Source organism: Odocoileus virginianus, chromosome 9 (genome assembly GCF_023699985.2).
Source record: "Odocoileus virginianus isolate 20LAN1187 ecotype Illinois chromosome 9, Ovbor_1.2, whole genome shotgun sequence".
Lineage (NCBI taxonomy): Eukaryota > Metazoa > Chordata > Mammalia > Artiodactyla > Cervidae > Odocoileus > Odocoileus virginianus.
In genome coordinates this window covers 62,632,560-62,649,188 of record NC_069682.1, presented here as the reverse complement: position 1 = coordinate 62,649,188, position 16,629 = coordinate 62,632,560, and the positions used below count along the sequence as shown (strand labels likewise).

The 16,629-nt window shown below is 48.1% G+C and overlaps 1 protein-coding gene across 1 annotated transcript in view; it reads right to left on the bottom strand.

Annotated features, from left to right (window-relative positions):
- LOC110147544 (bactericidal permeability increasing protein) overlaps nt 1–14,903 on the bottom strand; it is a 30,160-nt gene extending 15,257 nt beyond the window's left edge. The window contains exons 1-7 of the mRNA XM_020909068.2: nt 14,692–14,903; nt 11,410–11,524; nt 9,703–9,831; nt 7,898–8,059; nt 6,395–6,458; nt 4,630–4,693; nt 3,137–3,228 (exon numbers count right to left, since the gene is read on the bottom strand). Coding sequence (XP_020764727.2) covers nt 3,137–3,228; nt 4,630–4,693; nt 6,395–6,458; nt 7,898–8,059; nt 9,703–9,831; nt 11,410–11,524; nt 14,692–14,821 — 756 coding nt within the window. The 5' untranslated portion in view covers nt 14,822–14,903. The remainder of the gene's footprint in view (nt 1–3,136; nt 3,229–4,629; nt 4,694–6,394; nt 6,459–7,897; nt 8,060–9,702; nt 9,832–11,409; nt 11,525–14,691) is intronic.
- Between the last annotated feature and the right edge of the window lie 1,726 nt (nt 14,904–16,629).

Sequence of the window (16,629 nt, the reverse complement as noted above, 5' to 3'; positions counted from 1 at the left end):
TGGCCTGAAACTAACAATAGCATTGCATGCCTCCTTGTGCTAATTTCTAAGTGTTTTCCCACCAAGGCTGTGTAGTAGATGAGATCACCTGCATTTTACAAGAGAGGATGCTGAAGTTTCCCAGGTGGCTCAGTGGTAAAGAATCTGCCTGCCAATGCAGGAGATGCAGGTTTGATTCCTGGGTTGGAAGATTCCCCTGGAGAAGGAAATGGCAACCGACTCCAGTATTCTTGCCCAGAAAATTCCACGGAGGAGTCTGGTGAGCTACAGTCCACGGGGTCACAAAGAATCGGACACGACTGAGTGACTGATCACACAGACACACACTGAGGCTTGGGGAGATGAAGTGGCTTGCCCACGCTCACTCAAAAGGGTGAGTGCCTGAGTCAGTGATTGAACCCGGACATCTGGATTCTGGCAAGCACATTCCTGACCATGCCATGGTCTCTGCCTCAATCTTGCAAATAAGCGCAGAAATTCTCCTAAAAGAACAAGGAGAATTCTGTTTGTTTGTTTTCACTTATCAAATTAGCAAAATATTCAAGAAAGAGGTAAATTGTTTTAAATATGTGTGTATTTTAAACTGATACTATCCAGTTTTTGGTGAGAGTATTCATGGGCTCCTGGGGAATATGTTTACATTTCTGAAGAGCAATTTGGCTACGCAATGCAAAAAACAGATCATTCACTTAGTTGAAAAACAATAATGTTGAGTTATAAAATAGCAAATTTTTGATGGATACATATGTTAGAATACCATTTATGTGAAACTGTGCTTTAGTCACTAAGTCGTGTATGGCTCTTTGCGACCCCATGTACTATAATCCACCAGGCTTCTCTGTCCATGGGATTCTCCAGGCAAGAATACTGGAGTGGGTTGCCATTTACTTCTCCAGGGGATCTTCCTGATCCAGGGATTAAACCCGGGTCTCCTGCATTGCACGCAGATTCTTTACCGACTGAGCTATGAAGGAAGCCACTTATGTAAAATTAAAGGCATAAGAATTATTGACATCAGAGATAGATAGAAAAAGTATAAAAACTCAGGCGAGAAGGACACATAAGGATGTCATCCACGTGATTCCCTGTGGGGTAGAGGGTCCCCAAGGGTGCCTCAGCTCTTTACTTCTACAATATTTCATCTCAAAAAATATCAAAGGTGAATATGACAAAATAGTAACACTGCTAAAATCTGGGTCGTGGGTATGTGATAATGTGTAGTATTCTCTGTACTTTTGGATCATTATTTGCCGATAATGATCATGACACCAATCTTATAGAATAAATATCATGAGCAACTCTTAAAAATAGCTGCAAAAAAAGACAAAAAATAAAAATAATGGGTGGACCTATGTACCAACCAGGAACCATCTCTAATATATATCGCTAGGTGAGAAAAGCAAGTGAAGAACAGACAGATTCTCAGTAAAACTAGAAGGGCTTTCATGTAAGTGTATATGAATGCTCAGGATCAGATTAATACCCGCCATGGCTGACAGCTATCACCTCTGGGCAGGAGCCCCAAGTGTGGGGGGGGCGGCGGGCGGCAGTAAACAGGACATTCTCATTCGCTAGGGATAATCAGGTATTGTTTTAATCCGTTGTTCCTTCTTATCACTTAGATTATTTTACAAGTATACTATTTGGTCCAGCAATTTCACTTCCAGAAAATAATCAAAGATGGGCAGAGACCCAGCTACAAGGATACTCATGGCAGCTCTGGTTACACTTGTGGAAAAAATGGAAACAGCTCAGACATCCCAAGAGGGGGCACTGTCTGCATACCTTATCACAAGCTGTCCGCTGAAAGACCCAAGAGGCATTTAAAGGACTACGGGAGGACATTTCACTGATAGATGTACACCTTGCACTGTTCTGGTTTTAAAAGGTGTAAAACATGACTTGTACACATATATATGTTTATATATGTTGTTTTTGTGTGTATTTGTTTCCATGCCTACATGTGTGTATTTTTGTTTCTGCCCCTTTTACACGTGTGCCTGTGTGTGTGTAATTTTCTGTGTTTAAGCAGAGGAAAGGATTGGAGGGTTGGAGAAGTGTAATTTATGTGTCAGCATACAGATCTCTAAGTCATATTATTACGGTAATTTCTCTTTTCTTCCCCCCACCTTCTTTCCCTCCTATTTATTTCTTCTGCTTCTATGTGGTCTCTACATTTTTTTTTTTTTTTTTGGACATTAAATGTGTTTTAGAGAAAACAAGCAAATAGTAAACAGACACACCAGTTGTGGAGGGACTGAGGTACATCCGGAGGGGATTTAGAAAGTGGGACTTATTCCAGCTGAGATGGGGGAAGGCTGCTTGGGGAGTGACATCCCAGCCAAGACCCACTGGAAGATAAGAAGAAGATGGCTGGGAAGAGGAGGGGAAGGAGGAGAGGGGAGTCCAGGCAGAGGGAATGGACGGGATGAAGGCCCTAAGGTGGAAATTAGCTGGAAGTGTTGAGGAGGTGCAAGGCCAGTGAGCCTGGCTGGAGGGTAGACAGTGAGGGGAAAAGTGGCATGAAATGAAACTAGCTCACTCCATCCATCCATCCAACCATCCATCCATCCATCCATCCATCCCATACACATTTACAGAACAGGTATTACACACCAAGCATAGCTCTAGGTGCTGTGTACGGTGAAGAACCAAGCAAACACAGCCCCTTCTCTTCCATCATATTGAGGGAGACAGGCTTGCGACTGCAGTGTGCGTACATGAGTAATAAGTGCTGCTGAGAAAAATAAGCAGAATATAGGGGAAGAGGAGGGTACTCTTTTAGCAATGGTGGTCTGGGAGGGCTTCTCTAGGGAGAGGATACTTGAGCAAAGACTTGAAGGAGGGAAGAGAGAGCTGCTGTCGATATCTGGGTGAGAGCCTCCTGGACAGAAGAAGCAACAAGTGCAAAGGTCCTGGGAGGGAGCAGTCATCGTGCATTTCAGGAACAGCAGGAAGGTCAGTGTGACTGGAGCCAGGAGAAGGCATGGAAGGTGGGCTGGGGAGAGTGGTGAGGATGGGTAGGAAAGGGGCGGGGTCATTGTAAGATTTGTTTCCAAGGGTGATGGGAAGCCCCCAGGTGTGGGGGTTCTGAGGCAGAGGTGTGAGGGTGTATGATTCTTGATATGAGTCTCACCTTCAGCAGCCCATCCAGGTTATCGGTTGTGGCTCTTGGAGGGGCTACCAGCGAGTAATCGACCCCAGCCACTTTGTCTAGTTTGGTTGTCACTAGAGGGAAAGAAGATGGACCATGAGCTGGCTCCCCGTGGCAGCATCTTTGGAGCCTGGGATGCAGACTCAGCATCTCCTAAAGTTAAATACAGACCTGCCGTGCTGATCCCATTCCCACTGCCTCCAAGGAGCCCTCCTCCCTGAGCTCCCTTTAAAGGAAAATGAGCCCACAGCCCACATTCACAGAAACATCAACTCCCTCCCTTCTTCCAACAGCCCTGAGACATGGCTAAAGCAGAGTCAAGGGGCAGGATGACTTGGGCTTAAATTGAACTCTGTGTGACCTTGGACAAGCCCTTTCCTCTGAGCCACTTGTCTTGATTTGTAGGGTGGGGTACTACTGACGACTTTGCAGATGCCCTCTACATGGTTAGGGGCTAAAGCCAGCAGGGGTCATTACTGCAGTGATAACATCCCAGGCTGAGCCCAAACTGGCTTCAAGTCGGAATGGTTTTTCTGTTTCCAGCATTAATCAATGAGGATGAAATGAATATTGCTTTCTCTTTTAGCCCTTCTTTCCCATGTTAGAGGGAATAAACTGAGAAAACGTAACGAGTCCTGGATGGCAAAGCTTGTGAGTGACAAGGCTGGGACTCAAACCAAGATCTTTTTCCTGCCTGGTGAGGCTAAACCCTGGACCCTGCAGCTGCACTGAACACGCCCAGGATGGGTTGGGGCAGTGCCCGGAAGAAGGAAATGCATCTGAAGCAGACAAGTACCACGTGTTGGCCACACTAGGCTCTGTGGGGAGGCAGCCCTGGTAGAAGTTTGGGGCACAGGCTCTGGAGTAGGAAAACCTAAACTTGGATCATATTTCTGCTTCTTACTGGCCTGGTGAATTTGGCAAGTCATGGCTCCTGTTTCCTGGTGTAAATCTGGCAGAAAACAGTGATCTCAGTGAGGCACTGGGAGGCCGAGAGGAAACATTACTGCTGGGTACATGACACATGGTGACACTTGGCCAGATGGGTCTTCCTGCACCTTCTGCAGCCCTTCACAGTCTACTGAGCACTTGGGGAAAGAGAAGATTGTGTCCATTTTAAAGACATGGAAACTCAGTCCTCGAGAGGGGAAGTGACCAGCCTCAGATCTCAGATCAGCTATGTATCTCTGGCTTCAGGGGGCTGTGGGTATTTGTTGTTTGGCCCTTGTAGGATTTCTCTTCCATTTAACTTCCAGACCTGCTACAAGGACCTGGTCCCAAGGGATCTGATGCTAATTACCATTTGAAAATAACCGGCTCTACTCATTCCCACCCAAGCCCAGGCCTGCCTAGGAAACTTGCTGGCTCCATCACGCTCTCCCTATCTCCCTTCTACCTCAACTTTCCCTCCCTCTTCTACCCCAGGTTCCTCCTCCCCTTTTACCCCAGCCTTCTTAGCTCCGCCCAGCTCTTACCTGGCAGTGTCTCAAAATAAGGCTGCAGCTTGGAGGACACAGTACTAGTCACCACCTCGCAGATCTTGGGAGAATAAAAGAAAAGATCAGGGAAGGCTTCCTGTAGTGGACAATGTCCTTTGGGAATAATTATGTGGACAGGTTTTGCTTGTCTTGAATGTTTCCTCAAAAATCATGTAGCTACTCAAGCTTCCCTTTTCTCTTTGGCCACCAGGAAGCTCAGAGTCCAACATATAGCTTGGAAATAGTAGCTGTATATGACTGTATGGGGGCTTCCCAGGTGGTGCGAGTAACAAAGAACACGCCTACCAATGCAGGAGATGCAAGCGACATGGGTTCTATCCCTGGGTCAGGAAGGTCTCCTGGAGAAGGAAATAGCAACCTGCTCCAGTATTCTTGCCTGGAAAATCCCATGGACAGAGGAGCCTGGTGGGCTAAAGTCCATGGGGTCACAAAGAGTCGGACACGACTGAGCAACTGAGCACACATATGATTGTATGAGATGCATATCTACATTTTATTTCCTGCTCAGACTCTAAAACCCATTTTATAATCTACTCTGCTATGCATTTTGACCACGATGCATGGATATTTTTTTCTTTTAATATTTGACAGAGTGCCTTCAGATGGATGGTTTATATCTCCTTACCCATATCGTCAGTGCCTTTGGCTGGAAGACCAAGGTCTCCCATCTGGAAGACAGCACAAGCCTCCTTAGTTTCCCCAAGACTCCTGCCCCTGCTCTGGGCCCCTCCAGCCATTCTCGCGGCAGCCAGAGAAATTGTTCTAAAGCACAGATCTGGCCAGGTCATCCCCTTGCCTAAAACCTTCAATGGCTCCCCACTGACCTCTGGAGAAAACCCAAGCTCACTCGGCTTGGAAGACAGGCTCTGGGGTTCCCTGGAAGCTGATGGTGTATTAATGGGAAGCTAGCCCAAGGAACCACCCCTTTTCTCAGCTGAAGAAGTTGTCTCGTAGGAGATGAGGGTTAGAGTGAAGGCAGGGTTGGCGGGATACACTGGTCTGTGTCTGTCCTTCATACCAGTTCCAGCCTCAGGACATAGCTTGGCTACACTCTAATCTAGCAGCTTCATCAGCTGCACGTTTTTTGGGTGGGGCTCACCACCAAGGTGGAGAAGGCAGTGGCAACCCACTCCAGTACTCTTGCCTGGAAAATCCCATGGACCGAGGAGCCTGGTAGGCTGCAGTCCATGGGGTCGCGAAGACGGACACGACTGAGCGACTTCACTTTCACTGTTCACTTTAATGCACTGGAGAAGGAAATGGCAACCCACTCCAGTGATCTTGCCTGGAGAGTCCCAGGGACAGGGGAGCCTGGTGGGCTGCCGTCTATGGGGTTGCACAGAGTCGGACACGACTGAAGCGACTTAGCAGCAGCAGCACCACCACCACCAAGGGGGTTCTGGGGTGGGGGGCGGGGAAGGAGGCCGGAGGGCTAAGAGAGCTCGCCAGGAGAGAACAGTAGTTTCTCTGCAGGGAGGGACGACGTGGGGGAGGGCAGGGGTGGCTCAAGCGTGGGGGCGTTTGCTGAGGGTGCGTGACATGAACCTTAGTCTCTTGCTAGATTCCCAGGAAAATTGACCTGACACATTGTAGAGCTGGACTTGTGCTCCCTAAGGGCTGGAAGGGCCTGCTGAAGAGATCTGGGTGACAGCGGAAGTGTCCAGCGATGCCTGAGGTTTGTGGACACTGCGGGCCCCACCCACTCTGACGGGGGCGGGCTGAGACTCGGAGCCCCTCCTACCTTGCTGGTCATGGCGTTTTGGAGCGAAGACTCGATTCTTTTGTGGAAGAGTTGGATCAGCCACCTGGATTGACATGTGGGGACAGGCGTGAGGCTTTCCAGGTACTTCCCAGGCTGTGCTCAGAAAGCTGCCTCGTCTGGGAAGCCTTCATCGCTCTTCCGAACAAGCCTTACCGCCCTTATCCCTGGGCTCCGAATCTGTACACCCCCATCAGACCCTTCTTCTCCTGTATTCAGTGACTGGTCATGAGGTTATTTCTTCCACAGGTGCACAGCGGGAACCCTGCCCCATCTCAGCCTCATTCCTCGTCATTCCCTCTCTCTCTGTCCTCCAGCCCCACAGCTCTGCCATGTCCTCCTGTGTCCTCTGCTTCCTCCCACCACAGGACCTTTGCACATGCTGTTCACTCTGTTTAAAACACCCACTGTCCTCAATCCAATTAACTCCTACTTCTTTTCATCTCAATTCAAATGTCATTTCATCAAAGAACTGGGCAACCACCACACTAGGTCAGAACCACCTGTTCTATGTGTTCACCACACTTTGTACCTCTTTTTCCCACTTCTAATATCCTTTTGTAATTCTTTGTGAGCCATTCATTAATGCAATGAGTTGATTAATGTCTATCTTCCCCACAGGCTGAAGCTTCAAGAGAACAGGGGCGGTGAAGCTAAGAATCTGGGGGCTGGGAGTCCTGGATTGAATCCCTTCTCAATTCTCATTAGGTATGAAAACTCAGGCTACTTCCTATTCTTTCTGTGCCTCGATCTTCTCCTCTGAAAGTGGGGTAATAATAGACTAACCTCATAGAGTCTTTGTGTGGACAGAATGGGATAAGGCTCATGTCTGAACAGTGCTCAGCATCTATCAAGCCTCCAATCACTGTTAGCAAGGCCAGATTTTTAGTGACCACTGCTCTTTCTTGAACACAATGAACAAGCCTCATGCACAGAAGTTTCTTAGTTGGTATTTGTTGGTTGGATGGAGGAATGAATGCCTATAGGCTTATGATAAGGATTGTATAACTTGGTGCACTTAAAGTGTTTAGTGCAGAGCCTGTCGCATAATAAGTGCTCAGTAAAAGTTTGCTGAATGAATACTGAATGAGCAAGGGTCCCTTCTAGGCAGGGAGGGTGTGTTCCACCTGTGAACCTTTGTCCCCTCCTTACATCTGAGACCTTTGGACAAGGCTGGCATGGAAGTGGCATTTGGGATGTGCTGTCTGGATACAAGAATGATTACGATAATCCTGTCCCTCCTCCCAGGACTTCCCAGGTGCCTCAGTGGTAAAGAATCCACCTGCAATGCAGGAGATGTGGGTTCAGTCCCTGAGTCGGGAAGATCCCCTGGAGGAGGAAATGGCAACCCACTCCAGTATTCTTGCCTGGAGAATCCCATGAACAGAGGAGCCTGGTGGGTCGCAAAGAGTCGGACATGACTGAGTGATTGCGCACGCATGCACATTCATCCCTCCTCCCATCCACAGCCCCAGGAGGTCATACCCCAGCCTGCTGCCAGAGATGCGTATGCGGACGGTGTTGATGTGACTGCTGCAGTTGGAGCAGGTGACTGTGGAGTGGCCCGAGTCAGGGTCATAGCCCAGCTTCAGACCCGCCAAAATAGAGATGCCTTCCACACTCAGGTCAAACTTGCCGCTGAGTTTGCTGAAGGGAAACACAAAGATGAGACTTGGAGCAAGCATTTTCTCCCCTCTGCCGTCAAACTTCACACCAATGCTGGAAGGTAGGTTTTGCTGTTATCCCCACTCAGGATGAAGAGATGGAGTTCAGAGAGGGAAGGCCGCTTGCCCAATGTCACACAGCAGCTGAGTAAAAGAACCAGAATTCCAACTCGAAGTCTGAAGCCATGTCTGCCTGGCAGAACCCTCCTCTGATCCACTGCCTCAGCCTCTGCCTGTGCTGTGTTTCTCAACCTCTCTGAGCTTCAGGTTCCTTACTCAGACCTTGGACCAGCAGTGGGACACTAGTTTTGCCACTAGAAAGCTGAGTTTTGGGGAGGGACGTGTCTTTAATTAATTGATGACTTCATTCATTAAATGGGGTTAATAACTACTCCCTCCTGAAATGAGTTTGGGATAAGACAGTGGATGTGAATGCAATTTGTCAACTCTTCTATAATGTGAGGAAGTATTGCTATTTATTTGTTTATGATCCGTAAGTGAAATGATAGATGTGAAAGAGCTCACATGAAAAATTAAGCAATTCCCTCTGCTGTATAACACAGGGAACCCTCCTCAATGTTACGTGGTAGCCTGGAATGGGAGGGGAGTTTGGGGGCCAATGGATACATGTATATGTATGACTGAGTCACTTTGCTGCCCACCTGAAACTATAACAGCATTGTTAATATAAAATAAAAAGCTAAAAAAAAAAAAAGAAAAAGAAAAATTAAGCAGTGCTTATTGTGGGGAACAACACATCAGAAGTCCTTATAATGAAGGGCAGACCTACGCCTCTGTCCTCATCAAAGTGTCTGTTTTCTCCCTGGATTCCGCACAAAGGAGAAGTTGCTAAAATGACAGGTCATCTGAGTCACTGTCACTTCTGCACAGTGACCGCAGTGAGAGCCCGGTATTTAGATTCACAGTTGTAGTTTGGATGATTTGCCCCAATTTTCAGCCTCCCTGCATCCATACCCTCTACCATTGCCCATCTTGGGAGGATACGCATGTATTTCCATGTTCTTGACTTTGGATGTGGCCACGTGACTTATTTTGGCCAGTGGTATATGAGTAGAAGTGACTATGGGCCAGTTCAGAATCTAGGACTTAATATGCCTCTGGTACCCTTTTGGCACCTCTGCAGGCCTAAGAATATGCTCTCTGTAGCCCATTCATTGGTCCAGGGAGGAGGAGGAGATAAATGTTGAACAGGGCCACCCCTAGCTGAGGCCAACCTATGGGAGGGAACTCTAGCCAAAAAAATAGATACATAAGTGGAGATATATGACTTGCTTTGGGTCACTGAGTTTGAGATGGTTTGTTACACAGCAGTTGCTAACTGATAAAGGGGTAAAGTAAAGGTCCTACTTAGCCTTCTATCCTAAGTCATGTGTACCAACTCAGCCTTAACAGTGTTCTGTATTGAGATGTGGGAACATGTTCAGCTACTAACTAAGAGTTATGTTAAAACTTCTTTTGTGAAAAATTTTCCCAGTAGCTCTGAGGGGGCAGAAGGTATTTGGCCAGGCAAAAATTGGGCATGCTTGAGATCTTGGCTCTCCTCTCTTCCAAGTATCACCAAGAGCTTACCCACACACTCAACAAACAACAAGCTTGGAAACGTACATGAAGTTCTTTCGTGCCTTCCACTTTCCTCTGATGTTGATACTGGCATCTCTGATAGCGAGATCAAGGCCCTCACCCGGCGACGGTCTTATCTGGGAATTGGGAAGACTGAATCCTTGAATAACCATGCTGCAAGGAAGAAACGATCAGTTAGCCTCCTCGGGATCCCCACAAGGACTCAGTCAATGGTCAGTGCAGACTCATTCCCCTCCAGCCCGGTCCTTTACCGCATCCATTTTAGGAGAGCCCGAAAGTTATGATGAGAGCAGCCTTGGGAACTCTGCAGCGAGGCTTTGAAGTCAGACAAATCTGCATTTGAATCCTGCTCTTTGATTTACTTTTGTGTGATCCTGGGCGCATTGCTTAATCATCCTGAGTCTCAGTTTCCTCACTTGTAAAACGGGCACAATAACCTCTCTCTTGCAGGGTGTGTGATGATCAGCGAAGATAACAAATGTAATTCCATTGACTACACGTTCTGTAAGGGGTGGAATGTGTCTGTCTTTTTTTCACCATTGTACAATAGCAAAGCCTGCTGAATCAGACACATAGTAGGTGCTCAAATATCTGCTGCTAAGTGAGTGCATAAAATTCTTTAGAGGATATTTATGGGTTTTCTCCCCAGCACCCACATCCCTCTCTTGTTGATAACAGAACTGCCATTTTTACTTTGGAGGAACTCTTCCCCACATCTAGCCCATGTTGCTCTAGAGAAAGTTGACTTCACAGGCCATCTTCAGAGGGTGGAGCTTGAGACTTCAGTACAAGCTCATTCATGTTTTCTATTCCCTGGCCACAGTGATTGGTCCAGGAGTATGTATATAACCTAAAACGGATCGATCAGAGTGAATCTTGGGAGTTTTGTTTGAGTGGTAGGAAGACCGTGCCTTCCTCCTACAGGGCTGGGAGTGCTGAGAAGATGCTAATGGTCTCTTTGCAGGGACATCCTACCTGAGAATTAGCCCTTCCAGAGAGAAGTGATACTGAGAGATGGCAAGAGAGAAACAGGGTCCAGTGATATTTGAGCTTTCCTCAAGCTGAACCAGAAGCCAGACGATTCCAGGGACATCTCAGTCCTCTGAGCCCCTACATTCTGGTTAAGGTCATTTCTGATTAGGTTTTCTGTCATAGAAACCTCACCTCCGCCCCTAATCCCAGTTGACATGTGGGCTTGGCACAGAGTCTGGGGATTCATGACATCCCCTCGGGAGTCATGGTGAGTGCCTGAAAGACCGTTTGGGTGGTCTCCTCCACACGCAGCTTGGGGACTGTATCCCCTCTGCTGTGGCTGCAGCTGCTAAGTCGCTTCAGTCGTGTCCGACTCTGTGCGACCCCAAAGACGGCAGCCCACCAGGCTCCCCCATCCCTGGGATTCTCCAGGCAAGAACACTGGAGTGGGTTGCCATTTCCTTCTCCAATGCATGAAAGTGAAAAGTGAAAGTGAAGTCCCTCGGTCGTGTCTGACTCTTTGAGACCCCATGGACGGCGGCCTACAAGGCTCCTCCGTCCATGGGATTTTCCAGGCAGGAGTACTGGAGTGGGTTGCCATTGCCTTCTCTGTTGTATCCCCTTGGAATGATGTAAACACTAGCTTTGGGATCCTCTAAGCTCTCTGAGTTTAGGAGTTTGTGACTCTATGAGTCTAGGTCTTGCTGGCCCCAACACACGACAGTCCTGAACACGGAGGACTGAGCTGGCAGGGCTTACCTGGAGAAGCAGTATTGCCCTTTCCCGAGGTATTTTATCTTAAAGCTTCCTGAAAAAGTGGGAATTGTGATCTTCTCCAACTCCTTCTGCAGAGTAACCACTCCCTGCTGGCAGGCTGAGGAGAGAGAGGAGGCTGAGGTCAGAGGCATGTAGCTGGTTCATAGCAAAGACGGTGGGCTTGGAAAGGTCTACAGCAGGGCTCAGTTAAGGGCTGTCCTCAACACCCCGATAGTAAATATTTTCTGCTTTGTAGATCTTACTGTCTCCGTCACAACCACTCAGCTCGGATGTTATTGTACAAAAGCAGCTGTAGACAGTAAGTCAATGAATAGGTATGGCTTTGTTACAATAAAACTTTACTGAGAAAAATTGAAATTTGAATTTCACATCAGTGTCACTAGTGGTAAGGAACCCGCCTGCCAATGCAAAAGACATGAGAGACATGGATTCAATCCCTGGGTCAGGAAGATGTCCTGGAGGAGGGCATGGCTACCCACCCCAGTATTCTTGCCTGGAGAATCCTGGACAAGGAGCCTGGCCAGCTAAAGTCCATGGGGTCGCAAAGAGTCGGTCACTGAAGACTGAAATGACTTAGTATACATAGCATGCACATCATTTTCACACGGCCTGAGATAGGATTCTCCTTTTTATTTTTTCCAGCCATATAAAAATGTAAAAGCCATGCTTAGTCCCTGGGCCATACAAAAACATGGTGATCCAGATTTGGCCTACAGGCTCTTGTTTGCCAGCACTTAGTTTGAAATATCACCCATTCCGAACACCCAGTCATGCTTCCTATGGGTGTTTATTGAACATCTGCTCTGTACTCTGCCCTCACAGATACTGTGTCTCTCTGGGTTTTGGACTCTCTTGCCACAGGATCTTTGCATGCACTTTTCCCACTGCCTAGGAAACCTTTTCCTCTCATCTTCACCTGGTCATCATTTCTTCTAGGAACTTTCTCTGGTTCATCAGAAGAGTGCGATCCTGCTTGTTATAATTCTCACCATGGTGTGGGCATCTCTTTTGGAGCTCGCATTACCTTTTGTAATTATGCAACTATTCATGTGATTTTTCAATTAATCTCTCTCTCCCCTACTAGATGTAAGCCGCCCAAGGCCAGGGACAGATGTCACAGACGTCCGCCACATTTACCACAGGGTCTAGAACTTAATACCTGATGGATGACTAAATGAATGAATATCCCCAGGGTCAGGAATTCTGCCATCCGTTATTATGTGGTTAATAGCATCAGAGAACCAGTTAGATGGCAAACACGTTAAATGAGAAGAGTAAGCAGTAAAATGATGGATGCCAGGATTTGCGTTTTTCTAAGAGCCAGTTAAGCATAGTAATAATAGCAATAGTAATAATAATAGTAACAATAGAAACAACGTTTATCAGGTTCTCACTCTGCTCCTGGCACAATTCTGGGCCCCATACATGTATTACGTTACATACCTGTAACTGAACATACACGAATCTGAACAATCCTGGGTAGTAGGTCTGGTTGAAAACAATTGAATTGGAACCCGGGTCTCCCACATTGCAGGAAGTCTTTCCCAACTGAGCCACCAGGGAAGAAGCCCAGTGGGTCTTGTTATACCCCCCAATTCAGACGAAGAAGCAGACTCAGAAAGGTGACCACACAGCTGACAGGCGAGGGAGGCAGCCTCTGAATTCAGGCCTCCTGTTCCCAGAGCCCGTGCCCTGGGACAGGCCTTCTGGGGGTCCAAAAGTAAACCAAGCGTAGACTGGCACTGCCCCGAGAGAAATGAAAATGTGGGATGGCCACCATCTGTGGATCTGCAGGGGCCGGGTCTCCAAGGGTCTCTAATGCCAGGCCCAGGACACCTTCCGAATTCAGGCACTTGGGAGCCGCTGAACAGTGTCAGTAATGAGGGTCCTGAACCCACATGCTGCACTTCAGGACACTCACTGATGGCTGCATGGGGTGTGAGTAGGAGGGACTGAGGCTGCTCTGGCAGAAGCGAAGACTTCTGGGCTTCAAGGCTGAGCCCAAGTCTCTGCTCCCAGGAAGCGACCAGGTCTGGGTACAGAGCAGGGGCATATCCTTTCTCCTAGCTCGTGGGGAGCCTCCTGTCTCCATCCCTGGGATTCACAGGTGTCCTGCCTGGGCTGGGGTAGGAATTCAGGGATGGAATACCAGGTCTCCTTGGTCCTATCCGGGGCTTCCCTGATAGCTCAATTGGTAAAGAATCCACCTACAATCCAGGAGGCCCTGATTCGATTCCTGGGTCAGCAGGATTCTCTGGAGAAGGGATAGGCTACTCACTCCAGTATTCTTGGTCTTCCCTTGTGGCTCAGCTGGTAAAGATTCCACCTGTAATGCAGGAGTCCTGGGTTCGATCCCTGGGTTGGGAAGATCCCCTGGAGAAGGGAAAGGCTTCCCACTCCAGCATTCTGGCCTAGAGAATTCAGTCCATGGGGCTGTAAAGAGTTGAACATGACTGAGCAACTATCATTTCACTTCACTTCGGTCCTGTCCTGATTCCCCCGGGGGTCCACCGCCCCTGAGAGCCTGCCTTCTCCTGGGTCTCGTGTCTCTGGCACCAGCTGTCACCCACTGTTCTGCGGGTCATCTCTCTGCCACCGAGAGGCAGCATTGAGCAGCCCCACGCCGACACGTCTACACAGACCAGAGCTCAGATCCAGGCCACCCCTCCCCCCTGCCTCCTTCCAGTCTGTCTGCTCATCTGTAAAGGTCACTGGTAACATTGTGTGCTTTTAGCATCTGCCTGGCACTGATCTGAGCAGGTCAGGAGGCTGCTTCGTAACATTCTCTGCTGTGTTTGGGCCTGAGGGAGTGGCCTGGGGGCATCCTCTCTGTAGCACCCGGCTAGCTAGCTACTGTGCAGAGTGTGGCTTCCAAGCACCACCGCTCCTCACGGAGCCTGAGCTCTGCCCACGCTGAAGACTGAGCCAGGGCCCGCCAGACCAGTATCAGGGCCGAGAACCAGCTAGGAAGGAAGTGAAGGGCCCAAGCCCGAATCGGGCATTGGGTGGAGGGAGGGGGACCATGAGGGGCCTGAGCACTGGACTCAAGAGTCCTCCAGACTAGGGGTCCATCCCCCGCTGCTGCGGCTTCCCAGCTGTGTGACCTTGGGTAACTCACCCTGGCCCAGCTTTTTGCTTTGTAAGACGGGGTGAGAGTGCCGCCTTGAAGGAGCAGTGAGCAGGCCATACCCTGGGTTCAGAGGGCTGCACACAGCAGGTGCTCAGTCAGTGATGGGAGAGAAGGAAAGGAAGGCATCCAGTTACCGTAGTCCAGGCCCTTCTGGGTGACCCTGGCCACGATGCCGGGGTTGGTAGTCGTTGTCACAGCCGTGCCCAGGGTGGCCAGCACCACCAGGGTCGCCCACCTCCGTGCGCCGTCAGGGCCCCTGGCCATGTCCTCGTCCTGCAGAGCTGCCAAAACCTCGAGGTCTTGGAGGGGAACCAGGGACCTATAAAGGAGGCAGCTGTGGAAGTGCACGTCAGGAGAACAGAGAAAGGAGGAAGGAACATGAGCAGGGCCGGAAGAGGGGGTGGACGGCTGCCTGCCTGCGGTGCCCCACCGCATGGTTGGGGCCACAGCCCCAGAACAGCCAGAAGTGGAGCCTGGGAGCCCTGTGTGTGTGTGTGTGTGTGTGGTGTGGTATGTTGTATGTATGTGCGATGTGTGTATGCATGTGTGGTGTGTGTATGTATGTTTGGGGTGTGTGTGGTATGGTGTGTGTGTACGTATTGTGGTGTGTGTATGTATATGTATGCATGTGTGATGTGTGTATGGTGTGATGAATGTGTATGTATGTGTGGTGTGTGGTTGTGTTTGTTCTGTGTATGTATGTGATGTGGTATATTGTGTGTGTGATGTGCGTATGCATGTGTGGTGTGTTTGTGGTGTGTGTGTGTGTGTGTGGTTTGTGGTTGTGTTTGTTCTGTGTGTATGTATGTGATGTGGTGTATTGTGTGTGTGGTGTGTGTGTATGTATGTGTGGTGTGTGTGTGGTGTGGTGTATGTATATGTATGTGTGGTGCGTGATTGTGTGTGATGTGGTGTGTGTATGTATGTGTGGTGTGTGTGTGTGGTGTGTGTAAGTTGAGACTTCTGGCTCTAAGTGTCATTCCCCTCCCCTTCCCCACTCCCTGAACCCTCCACCCAAATCCCTCCATCCAAGGACTTCTTCTTGGAAGCTGCGTGATAGCTGTATCAGAGTTGATTGTATTTTTTGTCTTCTTTTTTTATGCTCTACTGAGGTATAATTGGCAAAATTGTACACAATTGCTCCTTGAACAACACAGGTTTGAACTGTGCAGGTGCATTTGTATATGGATTTCCTTCAATAATACACACTGCCGTTCTACACCACCTGTGGTTGGTTGAATCCATAGATGTGGAACCTCGGATATGATGGAACTGCGTATATGGAGGTCTGACTCTTAAGTTATACTCAAATTTTCAACTGCTTGGGATGTGGGAGTCAGCACCCCTAGCCCTTGCATTGTTTAAGGGTCAAATGTACATTTAAAGTGTAAAATGAAAAAAAAATAAAGTGTACAATGTGATAATTTGATATATATATATACATTGTGAAGTGATTGCCACAACCAAACTAAATAACTCATCTCTCTCTTTACATGGTTATCATTTGGGGTGTGTAGTGAGAATGAAGATTTACTCTCTTAGCAAATTCCAAAGTGTATAGTATTCTTAACTGTAGTTATCATGCTGTGCATTAGATCCCCAGAACTTACTCATTTTATAACTGAGAATTATATTTTTCTTTCTACTTTTGATTTCCTTGGTGTTTTCCACAGTAAAACCTTCAAGGAAACAGAGCCTGAAGCATTTTATTGTCCTGAGAGGTAATAATGATAATAATTAAATGCTTGAATTTTGAGTCTGGTATTTTAACTGATTTTAAAGCTTAGCTTTGCCACTCTGTGGTGGCTTGACCTTGGTCAAGCCCGTTAAACTCGCTGAACCTCAATTTCCTCTTTGTAAAGTGAGGATAACCAGAGTACACCCCCCACCTCAGGTCATTGTGAAGACATAAAGGGCTTTAAATCATGTAAAGCACTTAACACAATACCCCATGCATAAAATGCTCACAAATGGTAGCTATTACTGTCTGTCTGACTTTCAAAGCAATCCTTGTTCATGGGCCAAAATTTGAGAAAGAACCAAAAAATATATATAAACAAAAATGATGTGCA